Raw genomic sequence first — 16,942 nt, forward strand, 5'->3', positions numbered from 1 at the left:
TTTTTTATTCTGTCTTTTAAATTTTTTTTTTTTTTTTTCTTTTGTTTTTTTTTTTTTTTTTTTTTTTTTTTAAATAATGTACCTCCCTTTTTTGTCCTTTGTATTTGGATAAAATAATTTTAATTATTCTCAGAATTAGCAAAAAAATCTATACGTACACAATTTGCATTGTTCTTTTGTAAATAACATTTTGTATGGGGAATTGGATACATGAATGTGCTATAAATCTTATGTATATGCTCTAGTTACAATAGAAATTTCTTTATATTTAGCCAAATATAATTTTACTGGCTTTAAAAATATTTGATTAAAGTTCAAAATAAGTTAATCATAAAAATTTTTAAATGCATATTTTTTAATTCAATTTTATCTTGAATTTAGATGAATATGCTCTGTATTTAATTGCTAAATTACAGGAATATTGAATTAAACGTGTAAACATTTGTGAGCGCATACTACAAGTGTGCACAAAATTTCACTTAATCGCTACATCATAATAGGGGGAAAAAAGTCATAATAACAAGGAAGCATATGTCTATTCAAAATATTTTATAAAAGTATTTTATATTTATATATGTATATTTATCTAATGTACATTGTTAGAAGCAAAAAAAAAAAAAAAAAAAAAAAAAAAAAAAAGTACACTAAAATTATACATTTACTGGATTGGAGAATAAGCTTGTTTCATTAATGTAATATCAATAGCATTTAAGGAAAAATAACGAGACACTTCTTAGCAATAAAATTTTAAGATCATTTTAAAGTAGTATATTTTCTGTTCGCATAACTGCATTTGTCGCTTGTACGACAATAATAGAGCAAGCAACACGTGAATATGCCCTTTTCCATTACATTTTGCTTCACTTTAATTTATTCGTTTGCTTGTTTATTTATTGCCTATTTTCTTGTTTATTTATTTTATCTTTTAAGTTAACAAAGGGGCTTTTTTAAATAGATGAACCCACAAATAAATATATGTTAATATATGCAGGTTTTTACACACGTATGCAAACGAATTTGTGTATGTGATGCTTGAGTTAAGGTAAAAGTTATAACCCTATATGAACATTTTTTATTTTCTTAATGTAACATTTCACAAGGACCTTTAATAAGTAAAATATTAGCATTACACATATTCGTATTATTTTATCATGCTCGAATAAAATGTATTAAAGCGTTAACAGGTAACGCTTGGTTTTTTTTTTTTTTTTTTTTTCTTCTTCTTCTACTCTCTACTTATTTTGTTATCAGCCTTAAACTTTATTAAATTGTGAATTGCTCTTTATGGCATTATTGAACAAAATTAATCCGTTTTATATATGTAGGAGAATGGCCTTACATTACTGTGCTCATTCAAATTTGTAGTTTCTACTTTACAGATGTAAAACTATATTTTGTAATGAGTATGTAAATGTATTAGTATACGTGCAAAGTACAAAGATGCTAATCTACGACCAACCTTCTTCTATATATCCACTTGGACTACAGGATACTTCCCGTCCCTTATATTCTTGAACAGCATTTTTCTCAGTAAACTGATATTCGACATTATCAAGACTATCTTTTTCGGGTTGATTTAAACCTTGTATCTTTTTCAAGATAAACATAGATGTTAAAACTACAACTACACCAGCAAAAAGTGTTATACTTGCATATTTGAATGTTTTTGTGTGATAGGATTCACTTTCACTACTTTCATTTTCGCTTTTTTCTTCGTTCTCAGATCTGATTTCTTTTTCGATTTCCTGTGTATTCTCTTTTTCATTTTCTTCTAATGTATTTATCATATCCTTTTGAATATGTTCATCTAGGAGCTCATTAACCTTGTTAGACATATTTTTGGGAAAAGGATTTTTCATATCATCTGAATCTATGATAAAATTATTCTTACCAACAATAATATATTTATCCTTTTCTAATTTTCCATTGGGGGATTTTTTATAGTATATCTTATGAACACTTTTTGTGTTCGAGTAATATTTATATGGATTCTTATCTTTATCACCTTGCATGTTTTTGTTATTTTCTACAAAATCACCAAGAATTTCTAGTTTTTCATTAACGTCATCCAGTTTTTCACTATGACTTTTTTTACTATTGTACGCATTGACTACACTATCAATAATTTCATTTATATTTGTTCTTTCTATGTTCTCATTTTCTGATACTATATTATTTGATTTATCTTCGGGCAATAAGCTTATTTTATCTTTTGTATGTATGGTATCTAAATCTTCATTGATTTTACTGGAATCTTCACCCTTTGTATTATCTACATTTTTCATGCTTCGTATATCTTCTTCTGCTTCTTTTATCTCCGTTTCCCCTTCCATTTCTTTATTTTTGGATAACTGTTCTTTCATTTCATCAGATTTTTCTCTTTCATTATTCATTACAGTTTGTTTATCAGTTGATACGTGCATATTTCTCACATCGCCTATTGTGTAATCTAAATTCTTTTTATATTTTTCTTCCATTTTTTCTTCATTATTTGTTGAATGTGCATTATCTTCTACCATTTCTCTCTTCTTGTCTTCGATTTTTACTGTTTTATTAAAGGTGTTATCATTATCTTCATGAATTTTCTTATTTATTCCAGTATTTTCGGATTCTTCCATTGTTTTACTGTCGTGTATCCTTTCCGTTGTATTTTCTTTTTCACGTTCCTCATTAATAACATCGTTAGCTCTAATATTTATCGGATCATTCTCTTTAGTACGCCCTTGTATATTTTCACCTTCATCAAAACTATTGTATTCGCCTGTACGTTCGTCCACTCTTTCGTCTTTATATTCGTCATTATTTTCCCCTCCTATGATTCCTTCACGAATATCTTTGTGTTCAATTTCATTCACGGCTCTATGCTGTCCAGCATCAGTACTCGTAATTACATCTTTATGTTCATCTACACTCCTACCTCTGTCAGTAGACTTGTATTCACTTGTAACTCCATCTACATCTATACCTTCAACGTTTATTCTTGGCTCACCAACATCTTTATTATGCTTTCCCATATCCATATTTTCCACTATAGTTTTATGTATACCTGAAACTATATCTACATCTGCATGCTCACCCTTTGTTCCCTCTATAACTTTATGTTTTCCTGAAATTGCATTTACATCTGCAACTTCACCCTTTACTATTGGTTCAATTACATCTGCATGCTCACCCTTAGTTATTCTTATTTCTTTTTGTTCACCTGTAACTGCATCTGCATGATCATCCTTGCTTCCTCCTGTAACTTTATATTCACCTGTAGCTTCATCTACGTCTGCATGCTCACGCTTGCTTTCTCCTACATCTTTATGTTCACCTGTAGCTGCATCTACACCTGCATGCTCACTCTTGCTTTCTCCTACATCTTTATGTTCACCTGTAGCTGCATCTACACCTGCATGCTCACCCGTGCTTTCTCCTATGACTTTATGTTCAACTGTAACTACATCTGCATGCTCACTCTTGCTTTCTCCTACATCTTTATGTTCACCTGTAGCTGAATCTACACCTGCATGCTCACTCTTGCTTTCTCCTACATCATTATGTTCACCTGTAGCTGCATCTACACCTGCATGCTCACCCGTGCTTTCTCCTATGACTTTATGTTCAACTGTAACTTCACCATTTATTATTGGTTCAGTTACATCTGCATACTCACCCTTGCTTCTCCCTGTAACTGCATATGCATCTTCACCATTTACTATTGGTTCAATTACATCTACATGCTTTCCTTTGCTTTCTCCCACGTCTTTATGTTCACCGGTAACTACATCTACATCTTCACCAATAACTTTATGCTCATCCACATCTGTAATCCCACCAATATATTCATGCTTAACCACATCATTATGTTCACCTGTGATAACATCTACATTCTCATCTTCACTATTCGTTTTATGTATACCCATATTTATATGCTCACGTATATTATTTTTGTGTTGATCCACATATTTACCTTCGTACATAGATTTATGTTCACCCGTAACTTCACCTAAATTGGGGTCTTCACGCACGATTTTTCGTTCATATTCACTTTCCCCTTCTACTGGATTTTTTCTATCACCAAAGTATGTATGCTTTTCAATTATTTCATCTGCTTTATAATGTCCATTCATTGTATTATCTGGTATTCTATGTGTTCGATCACTTTCATTAACTGGTTCATTTTTCCTCTTAGATACATCTGAAAAATGATCATTTTTTATAGCATCCTCTGATTCTGTTTTATGGGTACGTGTTTGATGTTGTGTTATGTCTGCTTTTACCTCCCCTTCTTGTATTTGGTATTTCTTTAGAATATTATCTGACGATATTTCTTGTTGTATATGACCATTAGGGATTTTATTTTTCTTCCCCATTTCTTCTTGTGCTTGATTTTGTGCTTTATGCTTACCAGACAATATGTCTTTTCCTTGAATATGTTCACTCCTTATTTGATCTTCCTTCACATTTTCTATTGATATATCATCTCCTCTTTTAATATTATGTGAGTCTTTATGTTCTGCAAAGTTTTTATTGATTATGCTGTTTTCCCTCAGCACTTCTTCTAATTCGGTAGGACCATCCGTATTATCATATGTATTATCACCCGTATTATCACCCGTATTATCACCAGAATTATCACCCGTATTATCACCAGAATTATTACCCGTATTATCATCAGAATTATTACCCGTATTATCACCAGAATTATTTTCTACATTATAACCCGTATTATCACCAGTATTATTTTCTATATTATAACCCGTATTATCATCTTGAACTATTTTTTCTTCACTCTTTCTATCTGTTTCGTGAATACTGTCCATATCATTTGATCCTAAATGTTTTCTTATATTTTTATGAAATGTTTTATTTGTTTCTATGTTTTTATCAGATACCTGAACATTGTTAATATCATCACCTAATATTATTTCTCCTTTATTCTCATCTTGAATTTTATGCTTTTGTTCATTATTTTCAGCTATTAATTGCTCGTTCCCTGTACGAACATGCATATAATGTTTTTTTGTATTTCCTTCTTCCAAATTTTTATGTTCATTAACTGATTTTCTTGATGTTTCCTTTGTTTCTTTCATGTATTTATCACCTGTTTGTTCACCATCTGTAATCATATGATTCCCTGATTCATTATCAGAATTTGTGTCTTTTGTGTGATCATTTTTATTCTCTTCTTTATCTTTATCTTCAAATTGATGCTGGTGTTGGTGTTGCTGTGCAATATTCAAAGGATCTATGCTATCTTTTACATCTTCTAAATTATTCCCATTTATGTTTTCATTTGTTCTTTTATTTTCACCATTCATATTATCACTAGTAGTGTGATGTTGATGTGTTTTTGTTTCATCGAGAATTGTAGATTCTACCAAATGCTCATCCTGATATAAATTGTCCTTATTCATTTCACGTGTTACATGAGATTGTTTGTTTTCTGCTATGTTTTCATTTGTATCATGTAGGTCTTCATTCGGTTCATTAACGCGTTCATTTCTTCCGTTATTATTCTCTATTTCATGTTCACTTGATGATATTTTCTCACTTTCTACTTGTGGGAATGGACGTTGATTTATGGAATCATCTAAAACGTGCTGATTATTTATATTTTTTCCTCGTAATTTTTTTTTGTTCAAAATTACATGTTTTCCTTCATGTCCTTGACTTACCTCTTCTTCATTCACGCTTACATGTTTAGTTGCTTCATGTTGTATCTGTCCCTCTATTGATTCCTCACCATTTGCATCTTCTTTTTTCGTATTGCTCTTTATTTTATCTTCTCCTTCTACACTTCCTTCCTTTTTATCCATCTCCGACGCTCGTCCTATTTGATTAATTCCTACTGTAATTTCATGAATGACACCTTTGTCTTTATTCCCATATTTGTTTTTACTTTCTTGGACTTTAATGCTGTCTTCACTTGTATCTTGTTTATCTATTTCTTCCCTTAGCGCATCTTCATGCACAGCTTCTGTTTCATGCACCTCTTTATTCACGTCATTTCCTTTATATGTATCATCTTTACTAGTATTAACAATTTCACTTTCCTTTTTTGAGACATTATTATCTTCGTTCAAATCTGAATTCTGTCTATAGACCAAGTTGTTTGTATCCTCATTTGTACTTTCATAAACAGGTAATTTATTATGATTACCTGTAGAATGTTCTTGTGATGAATCTACGATACCTTCTCCTGTGTTTGTAGTATCACCAACATTTGTAGAAACAACAGAATCAGTTGTATATTCATTATGTTCCTTCCTATTGTCAATTGGAAAATTTTTGCTATTGCTAACTTCTGAGTTTATTATTTGATTATTTGAAGAATCTCCACTTGTCACATTGCTCATATTTCCCCCATCTGGTAAACTGTTAGAATCATTTTCTTCAGTTTCATCTTTATCTATTGTGTCAGTGGTATTTGGCACTGCTATTTCAACTGTTTCATCAAAATCATTACTGTGGACAATTTTTTTCTCTCTTTTTTCTTTTTCATTTTCTCCTGTTCCATGATTATTTTTATCGTCCACGCGAATGGATTCAATTATTTGGTTATTATTGTCTCTATCGCTTTCATCACTGACAGATACCTTTTCAGCATTTTCAGTCTCACTTTTTTTCTCTCCATTTACAAAGCCTTCATCACTGACAGATAACTGTTCAGAATTTTTAGTTTCACTTTTTTTCTCTCCATTTACAAAGCCTTCATCACTGACAGATAACTTTTCAACAGATTCAGTCTCACTCTGTTTCTCTCCATTTATAATGTTTTCATCACTGACAGATACCTTTTCAACAGATTCAGTCTCACTCTGTTTCTCCCCATTTATAATGTTTTCATCACTGACAGATACCTTTTCAACAGATTCAGTCTCACTCTGTTTCTCCCCATTTATAATGTTTTCATCACTGACAGATACCTTTTCAGCATTTTCAGTCTCACTCTGTTTCTCTCCATTTACAAAGCCTTCATCACTGACAGATACCTTTTCAACAGATTCAGTCTCACTCTGTTTCTCTCCATTTACAATGCTTTCATCACTGACAGATACCTTTTCAACAGATTCAGTCTCACTCTGTTTCTCTCCATTTATAATGTTTTCATCACTGACAGATACCTTTTCAACAGATTCAGTCTCACTCTGTTTCTCCCCATTTATAATGTTTTCATCACTGATAGATACCTTTTCAACAGATTCAGTCTCACTTTTTTTCTCTCCATTTACAAAGCCTTCATCACCTACAACTACCTTTTCAGAATTTTTAGTCTCACTTTTTTTCTCTCCATTTACAAAGCCTTCATCACTGACAGATAACTGTTCAGAATTTTTAGTTTCACTTTTTTTCTCTCCATTTACAAAGCCTTCATCACTGACAGATACCTTTTCAACAGATTCATTCTCACTTTGCTTCTCCCCATTTCCAATATTTCCGTCAAGTATTTTTCTGTCTTTAGAATTTTCACTACCACTTATATTCTTTGTATTTGTTTTACTATCCCTTCTCTCATTTATAGCACCAATATTAGTGTCTCCTCTTCTTTGATTATTGTCACCTGCATTTTTCTTACTATTTGCATTTACAGATTCAACCACTTGACCTGTACTCGGATTCTTTTGAAGGGTAAAATTTCCAAATTCATCTATTACGCCTATATCATCCCCCATTTTTATGTGTTCAAGCAAGCGCTTATGATTTTTAACGAGAAGGTGTTGTCTTTCTATCATTTTTCTCGATTTATTTTCCAATTGAATTTCTGATTCATGTATCTTTCGTGCATAAGAAGTGTTTTCATCTTCTCCCCACTTTCTTTCGTCAATTATGTTACGTTCTTTCACTTCTAATTGACGGAAATATTTTGCGTTTTCTGAGAGTGTCAATGATAGATCATCATATATTCGATCATACCCTTTTCTCCTTTGCACACTTGTACAAACTGGTAAATCTGTACAGGTATCATATTTTTCTAATATTTCAAAATACGAAGAATACGGTTTAAATTTGTATCCATTATCACAAATTCCTCTGCATTCATATATATCACTTTTACATTCATCTTTATAATCCTCTTTTATTATTAAATTATAATTAAAGAGATTTTTACAATGAGGAATATAATTAACCTTATTATCGATATAATCAGTTATGGTAATATTTGATGGAATAGTTCTTTGTCTTTTCCTAAATTCACAAGGTCCACTCCATTCAGACCAATCATTATACCTTGCACAAGTTGCACCATATTTTACACTATAACAGAATTTCCTTAGACTCATTCGAGTTTTAAAATCATATTCATTATTAATAAAATATGCAAAAGGAGTATCTGACTCACTACTATAACTCATTTCTGAAATACGATAAGCCACATCTTTCGAAGCAAGTGAATCATCAGAATAGAAAAAAACTCCCAAATCCCTACTTCTAATTTCTCTGATGTAATTTATTAATTCATCTGGATATTCTGAAGAGCCCATATATCCAAGATTCTTAGAAATAACTATAATATTGGGGGCTTTTTTCATATTTGGATTGCCTAATATATTTTTTTCATAATACTCTTTTAATGATGTAAATAAATCTGCATGCTTTGATTTTGAAATTGCATAAAGCTTGTATTTACTCTGAAACATTTCCTTGAATTTAGGCAAGTTAATTGTGTACATTTTTTTACTATTAGTATACAAAATTTTCTCATCAAAAAAAGAAATTGAAAAATAACTTGGATTAAAACCAGTCATAGAGTTTGCAACTCTTGCAAGGATATAATACAATTTAGCGGCATATGATGAATCATAGAATTTTTCTGAACTTATTAGAAAGTGCACATTCAATCCTTTGCAATGATCTCCAAATACATTGCTACGGCTCTCTAAATATGTAGAAAAAAAAAAAAAAAAAAAAATGTCTTTCCATGTATACAAAAGGAGTATGTATACATGGGGAATACATAAAAATATGTATAAAATATAGAGATATATTTAACTTAACAAACATTCAAGTATAAAATTCTCTTGTCTATTAATGCTAATACTCGGCTTGGTAATCATGGATAACTCATAACACAAAAATTACGATCATGCTCATGGTAAAATTTTATTATATAAAAAAGTAAATGATTATTTTTAGAAAGAATGATGGAATCTTATTCACAAGAATAATTCATGTAAACAATTTCATCAAGTGATTTAATGAATAAACACACGGGGTTAAACGTTCTCTCTGATTATGAAAAAAATGCATTTGCAAAATTGTAGTGTATTATATTACTAAGAAGAGAAATAAAAATATCTGAACATATACATATCACATTTTAGTGTGTTCTTTTTTTTCTCTTTCTTTTTTTTTTTTCCTTACCTGAATATCCCTCTTTTATAAATAACCCAAATGACAAGGGCAAAAGGTTTAAGATACTTAATATGATTAAAAAATTCATTTTAAAGATAAATAAAATTAACAGAATAATATATAGGAGAATAATTTTTTTTTTTTTAAATGTTAGAAGCTAATTTGGCCTGCTTTAATATATAGTTCTATAGTTTTCTTCTGCAGCTATATTTCTGTCTAAGGTTATATTTTCCCTTTTAATTTTACATGCATTACTAGTCTTCTTTTTCTCATTTAATTCATAACATTTTTAAGAGCATTTATTTATTTATTTTTTTTTTTTTTACTTCTTTTTTTATTATTAACATATATATATATATATATATATATATATATATATATTTTTATGACAACAGAATAATTCTCTTTTTTAAATTATAAAATTCACAAGTGTTCGCACGTGTGTAAATATATAAACAAATAAAGAGTGTATACTCAGGGATAGATCTATAAAGATGTGTAAAATTATTTTCTCAACAAAAGAAGTGGAATGTAAGAAAAATAATTACCTAACTGACATTTTAAAAAAAATTATATACGCAAACATGTAAAAAAAATTTTTTTTTTTCTTTCTTTTATACGAGGAAGATTAGTTATATATAAAAAGAAAAATACATCACAGGAGCAACTGTTTGTTTATGCTATCGGTTATAAAAGGAAACACTATAAAATTGAGTTGTGGTGTTTAATACATTTTAGTAGAATTTGGAATATTTATTAAATAAGGGTCTTAGATTATGCGCCATAATTATTAGAAATTAATGCATGCAAATTGGAAAAAATAATAATAAAAATATAAGACAAAACAAGGTTCAAGTTATTTGACTCTTTTTAACTTTTTCTTTTTTTTTTTTTTCCCAAATAAGACACCTACTTTCACTTCTAGAAGCACATCATTTAACAACATTTTACATGCCTCATTGTAGAGTTGTATATATACCTACGTTTTACATATGTTTTTATCATAGTGGAAACGAATTCAAAATAGAAAAGAAAAAAAAAAAAAAATAGATGGCTTTAAAGAGCCATTATTTTTTAGTAGGATTAATAGCATGACTGTTAAAGTGGCACTATGCTTACAGCAATTCACATCATTTTTGTTGACAAATATTATTGAGATTTTGCTGTTTAGGATTTTATTTTTTTTATTCTATTTTTTTTTTATATGACTCATTTTCACACACCCAAGATTATTTCTTCTACTTAACACTTTACCACTTTTGCATTAACCATGATATTTTATATGAATGATATGAAAGTGCGAATATATACAAACAATTATATTAGAAGTATTTAAATATTATTTCTACATCTTTTTATTTTGTGTATATTATTTAGATGTGTTCTATATTAAGCTTGTATATATGCTTAATGTTGAAAAGGTGAAAATAGTGTAGACATATTTATTTATTAACAGTTTTCCTTTCGATAAATCAGAAGAAAAGCCAGTTAAAGGGCTTGCATAAGAATCAATATTAACACATATATACAAGCAAATATGTATATATTTATTCGTTCACTTGTTTATAAGTGTGTGTGTTCATTTTGCACTACTCTTTTTTTTTTTTTTTTTTTTTTTTTACCTAATTATTCGCACTAAGTTATAGGGCAAACGTTTACTTGGTATTTATTAAAAACATTTTATACACAACTTCATTTTTAAAAATTATTAGGAAAAAAATAATCAGAGTATAATTGGATTAAACATTTTGTTTCATTTTTCCATTATTTTTCTTTAAAATCTAGGTCTGAAAAATTTTCATTATTCAAATTTTCTAAGTATTTAAAAAATTGTGATAAAAGAATTCAAAACCTCGTTTTGTACTAATTACTTTGCTTGTCATCGTTTTATTGGTAGAATAATTGAAAAAATGAAGAAAAAAAATAGGAAAAGACGAAAAACGAAGATTCTCAAAATTGTCATAATTTCATCTTTTCGTGCGTAAAATTTTTTTCTTATACTTCTTTTTCCAAATAAAAATTCCATATGTAACTAACCTACATGCATGATATAACAATTATGTGAACTTATATTCGTCTATGGGTATATATATGGTTCTAAGCTTTGGATTAGGGGAAAAGTTGTAAAAAAATAGCCTTAATTTCTCGCAGTCTTTATTATTCATATAAGCATTTATGCATATACATGTGTCCATTGCATCATAAAACTTCTTATTCGACAAAAGATGCATTAGAAAAGAAAAGAAATTAATAGGGAGAACTGAAGAGTCAGAGTGCATATTATATGAATATATGTAACGAGAAAAATCATGGTAAAATGTTAGCACCAATAAAATTTTTTTTTTTTAATTTTATACATTTGTTCCATATTTCAAGTAGTGTGTATAAATCTATGCATTTGTGGATATTTTTTAATTATCATATTTTTAAAAATAAGGGGGAGAAGAAAAAAAAAAAAAAAATTATATTGTTCTGTTATCACATAAACCTTAAACAAGCAACAGTATTAAGAACATTTTTTTTCTTCTATTCAGCCAAACCTTTAGAACTTTAGTTTATGTTTCACACATGTAAATGCTAATTTCAAGGGGCTTATAACGCAGAAAATGAATGTAAGTATTTTGGAGGTTGTTGCAAAAAAGGATTGTATTTATGTTTTATTTATTTCAAATTAATTTATAAACTTTTTTAAAAGATACATAACTGTACCAATTCTGTATCCATATAATTGAGCTCACATGTATTACACATACACTTACATGTCAATGCGTACTTCATTAAGCACTCCTTTTTGAATTAATGAAATTTTCTGTTGGAAGAAACATCGAACTGCATGTAATTTCTTTCAATCTCTTTGAAAATTAAAAGATTCCAAATAATATTCAACAGATATTCGAGTTTAACCATGACATCTCAAAAGGAATATATAATAATATTATTCATCTTTGCACACTTCTCTACTACTTTTTTTATGTAAAAAAAAAAAAAAAAAAAAAAAAACATTACACTAATTAAACTAATTTTACTAAATTGTGAAACCTTGCTCTATCAAAAAAAAGAAGGGAAAAAAAGAAAAATGCATGGACGAAGAGCTAAAATTTGTAAAGATGAGGAAGTTAAGCTTGAAAAAGCCAAAGAGTTAATTCCCCTTGTAAACATTTTATTAAAAAAGAAAAGTGGAAAAATTTATGATAAAGAATACATCGAAACGACATCCATCATTTTGAAAAAATGTCCCTACTTACAAACCTTATGGAATTATAGGAGGGAGTATTTTGAATATGTAAAAAATATGAAATTATGTGAAGGTTCAGGAGTTAACATTATTGAGAAAAGTTAGACACGAAGTAGTTAATATTGGATAATATGAATGCTAAATTTTGTGATTGACAAACATTACAAAAGAAAAAAAGATAATCATGAGATAATAACTAGTTTTAATATACACATTTTTGTGTAACATACTCGCCCAATTGAGGGTTTGTGTGAGGGGTGGGAGATAATTTTTTTACCAGTAGCATAACATATGTGTGTAGTATGTCCTATTAATTTTGTTCTTCATATTTATAAAGAAAAAAAAAAGAAAAAAAAAATATTTTTTGAAGTTTCTTTATTTGCATATTTTTTTTTTTTTTTTTTTTTTTTTTTTTTTACATAGGTGATGAAAAAAAGGATTACAATAAGAACCTACTTCACGAATTAAAAACTATGATGAAAAATGAAAATGTGATGGTTGAAGAAATTTTAAATAAATTTAGTAAGTGTAATGAATTATGGTTCCATAAACTATGGATAATTAAAGTCTGTCTAAAAAATAATTTTATAGATATTTCTGATTTGATAAAAGAATTAGAATTTTGCAAGAATTCCTTCTACAAAGATGACAGGAATTACCATAGCTGGAATTACAGATCTTATATAATAGCCTGTATACAAATATATGTGAAAAAAATAAAACACGAAAAAATGAAGAATGAGAAAAATGAAAGGAATGAGAATAATCACGTTTGTAAAGAATTTGATAACGATTTTAACATTCATGAATCCAATTATGAGTTGTCAAAAATGTTGATTGAAAAAAATTTTTCAAATTTCTCTGCATGGTTTTTGAAGTATACCATATGTGAATCGTTAATTAATATCAATAACGAATTAAATTTGATAAAAAATGCAATATATACTGATCCTTTTGATCAAAGTTTATGGGAATTTTATAGATGGTTTCTTTTTCAAAGAGGTAATTACAAAGAAAAGGTATTTTTTATTCTTTTAGAAAAAAATTCAATTTTTTTTTTTTTTCAAAACTTAGTTAAGCTTAATATATCCAAATCAAAATGCTATGATTTAAATAATGAGGAAGTCAAAGGGGAATGGGGAAAACATTTCCTAATTCATAATAACCCGAACAATAATTTTGAATCCTATGTGTACTTTTTTAAAGTTACTGATGAATTTGTTGGTAAGAATATTTTTAATAATTTTAATTCTTCTTTAAAATTTTGTATATATTATTATAAATATAATATATATGAGCCTGGAAAAATACATTACGAAAAAAATGTATTGCAAGATCTGATCGTTGATCATGAATATTTAAGTGAAGAAGACAAGTTTGAATACAACTTTAACTACGAAATAGATTTTTCAAAATTTTCAAAAAATGAAAATTTTAAGTTATTACTAGATTACGACATACAGAATAGTGAAAATATTCAAATATTTTCCAAGTCTAGTTGTGTAAATACATTCTTCTCTTTGTATAAATATATAAGCTATTCTAATAAACTGCTAAATACAGCCAAACATATAAATCTCTTTTCATTGAATTTGGAGCTAGAGCAAATTGATGAACTCTTACTTTTGGAAAACAATTGCAAATTCGCCTTATTTACTAGGTACGACAAGGAGGTATTGCGTCCCCATATGAGTTTCTATTTTGTTGTTCATATTGATTCACACCTTTAAATATTTACACATATTTTACGAGATAAATACAAAATAGTAATCAGTTGGATTATTTTGGTACATACATAATTTCGCAAGTGTTTATTTGAAAAGAAAACGTGGCGCACCAGCCAACAGAAAGATCCCATAATTCGACCTTTTTACATATACATATGCATATACATATGAATATACGTATGAATATACATATGAATATACATATGAATATACATTTACATTAACACATTTAATACATGTGAATTTATGTGTATATATATGCGTGCTATCTCGTGTGCTTAAATATTTAATAAAAAAAAAAAAATAATAAAGTAAAAACACTTCTCATTTGCAGATTTGAAATACTAAAAAGGTTAGAAAGATTCGAAGAACTTTTTCATTTACTTAAGGTGCTAAAAGAAGTTGACAAAATCAGGGAGGGATACTACGAAGACTTGGAAACAGAACTCAGAATACAGTAAAATTTTCATTACACTTATCTGTTTTTATATTTATTACAACATCCTTTTGTATTTCTCATCATATTGTATCACACATAAACATTCACCCACCCACCCCCATTTGGTTGTAATATTTTTCCTTATATAGAAAAAAAATATATGATTACTACGAGAACTCAGAAATAGGTTAAGAATATTTAACATAAAAAAAAAAAAAAAAAAAAGTATACTTTACTACACATATTTTGAAATTACAATATAGCATGAAGTAGAAATTTTTTTATTCATATCTTTTTTCTCATGATAGTTGACAACGACGAGTTAGATCTAAGTGGCTTAAATATTGATAGCATAATTTATCCTCTCCTAATGGAAGCTTTTTTTATACCGAACATTAATTTGTCGAATAATTTAATATCAGAATCGTAGGAATAAAAAGAAAAGAAGAACACAAAACAAAGCAAAGGCGAATATTGCACGTTTTTCGTTTTAGATTTTGTGCATGATATTTATACATAAACACACAAGCATAAATATGTATGTATATATATGTGAACATTTGTTGATGTATATTTATACGCGCTTCATTTCTGACCTTCTCTTTAGGTGCACAGGAAAATTTACTGTAAATTTTTTATACAACCTGAAGGAACTAAATTTGAGTCATAATAAAATAAACTGTCTTGTCACACTAATGAAAAATTTGCATAATCTAAAATTATTGGAGAAGTACGTTACACAAAAGTGGGCATAAGAAATCGCGTTGATGTTGTCCTAATTTTTTTTTTTTTTTTTTTTTTTTTCTTTTCTCTAAATTAATTTAATTTTCTTTTTTTTTATTTCCCAATTTGTGATTTAAAAAAAAAAAAAAAAAAAAATTGATGTAGGTTTGATGTTAGCAACAATCCTTTAGCAAACATAGATGAAGATATGGATAACTTCACATTTGTTACATTACCCCAATTAAAGTGAGTCAGATAGGAACACGAGAACGAAATGATCTACATTTTTTTTTTTTTTTTTTTTCTTTGCATGGATGTATAATTTATTCACTCATCAGCCGTGTTTGATAGGCACGCACTAGAAAGAATTTCTGTCGTTTCTTCTTCACCTTGTTATGAATGAATGTTATGCAGATAATGACGCATATATAAATTAACATTTTTATGCATATACAAAATTATGTTCCTTCCCTCACTTTTTCTGAAGAGAAATTAACATTAGTGATAGCAACATTTCGCTGTTACTGAACCAAAACTACAAGCACATAAACGAGATTAACAAGTATAATGTTGTGAAGAATAATAACAAGGTAATTTTATCAAAACAATAATGTGGAGAATTACAATGGTATATATGTGTAGCGAAAAATTGTGATGCTGCTTGGGAACCAACATTACAAAATGTGATAGTGAGAAATAGTGACCTGCAATTTAATTTAGTGAAATATTTTTTTTTTTTTTGTCATCCTTCTGATGTATTTTCCCTTTGATGTGATAAATAGAATAGTTTAGAAAATTCAAGATAATTTCAGTATAAAAAAAAAATATATATATGTAAAACCTTCAAATAAAAATACACATACATGCATGTTATATGCTCCACACGCTTCAAATTTGGGCTTATTATATTGAACATTCGCATAAAAATTCCACTTTGTATGTTTGCCCGAATCGTACACATAAATGGTGTAGTGAGACAACATAACAGTTGATGAATTCAGCAGAATAATTTATGTCCTCCTTGGGATATTTCCTTTTTAATTCATAATCAAAAATAAAGTTATTTTCAAAAATTGTTTTTATTCAAGAAGAAATAACAAAAATAATAAAATAAAATAAATATGTGAAACAAAAATTACACAACAAGAGAAATTTTAAAAATGTATTTAATTCTTATTAAAAAAATTGCAAATATATAGGTTTGTTTTAATTTTTTTTTTTTTTTTTTTTTTTTTTAATTTGTAACAACGTTTAAAATAGTTCTAATGGAACACTCAATATATTTTCATGTGTATTTATAAAAATGCTTTTAAATTATATTACATCAACAGGATTTTGGTATACGTTAAGCGGTCGGAAAATAAACATATTAACATGGATAATACAAATATCGTGCAACACATTTACTATTGTTTTTCGTTCATTTTTACATAAAAACGTAAAAAAAAAAAAAAAAAAAAAAAGAACAAATGAACA

General features: G+C 28.1%; 2 protein-coding genes across 2 annotated transcripts; one reads left to right on the forward strand and one right to left on the reverse strand.

The window, feature by feature from the left end:
* Positions 1–1,448: 1,448 nt before the first annotated feature.
* Positions 1,449–9,430, reverse strand: PGO_126580 (TRAP-like protein; the record flags this gene model as incomplete). Its single annotated transcript, XM_028689448.1, has 2 exons — positions 1,449–8,866; positions 9,352–9,430. 2 exons carry the CDS (start codon positions 9,428–9,430, stop codon positions 1,449–1,451), a joined length of 7,497 nt encoding a protein of 2,498 aa, XP_028545249.1.
* A 2,988-nt stretch (positions 9,431–12,418) lies between these two features.
* On the forward strand, positions 12,419–16,077 carry PGO_126590 (protein prenyltransferase alpha subunit; the record flags this gene model as incomplete). Its single annotated transcript, XM_028689449.1, has 8 exons — positions 12,419–12,650; positions 13,001–14,237; positions 14,639–14,761; positions 14,893–14,930; positions 15,052–15,169; positions 15,351–15,473; positions 15,632–15,712; positions 15,954–16,077. The coding sequence occupies 8 exons, from the start codon at positions 12,419–12,421 to the stop codon at positions 16,075–16,077; spliced, it is 2,076 nt and encodes a 691-aa protein (XP_028545250.1).
* Positions 16,078–16,942: the final 865 nt, after the last annotated feature.

The sequence above is a fragment of the Plasmodium gonderi genome (genome assembly GCF_002157705.1).
Source record: "Plasmodium gonderi DNA, contig: Chr12, whole genome shotgun sequence".
NCBI classification, from domain to species: domain Eukaryota; phylum Apicomplexa; class Aconoidasida; order Haemosporida; family Plasmodiidae; genus Plasmodium; species Plasmodium gonderi.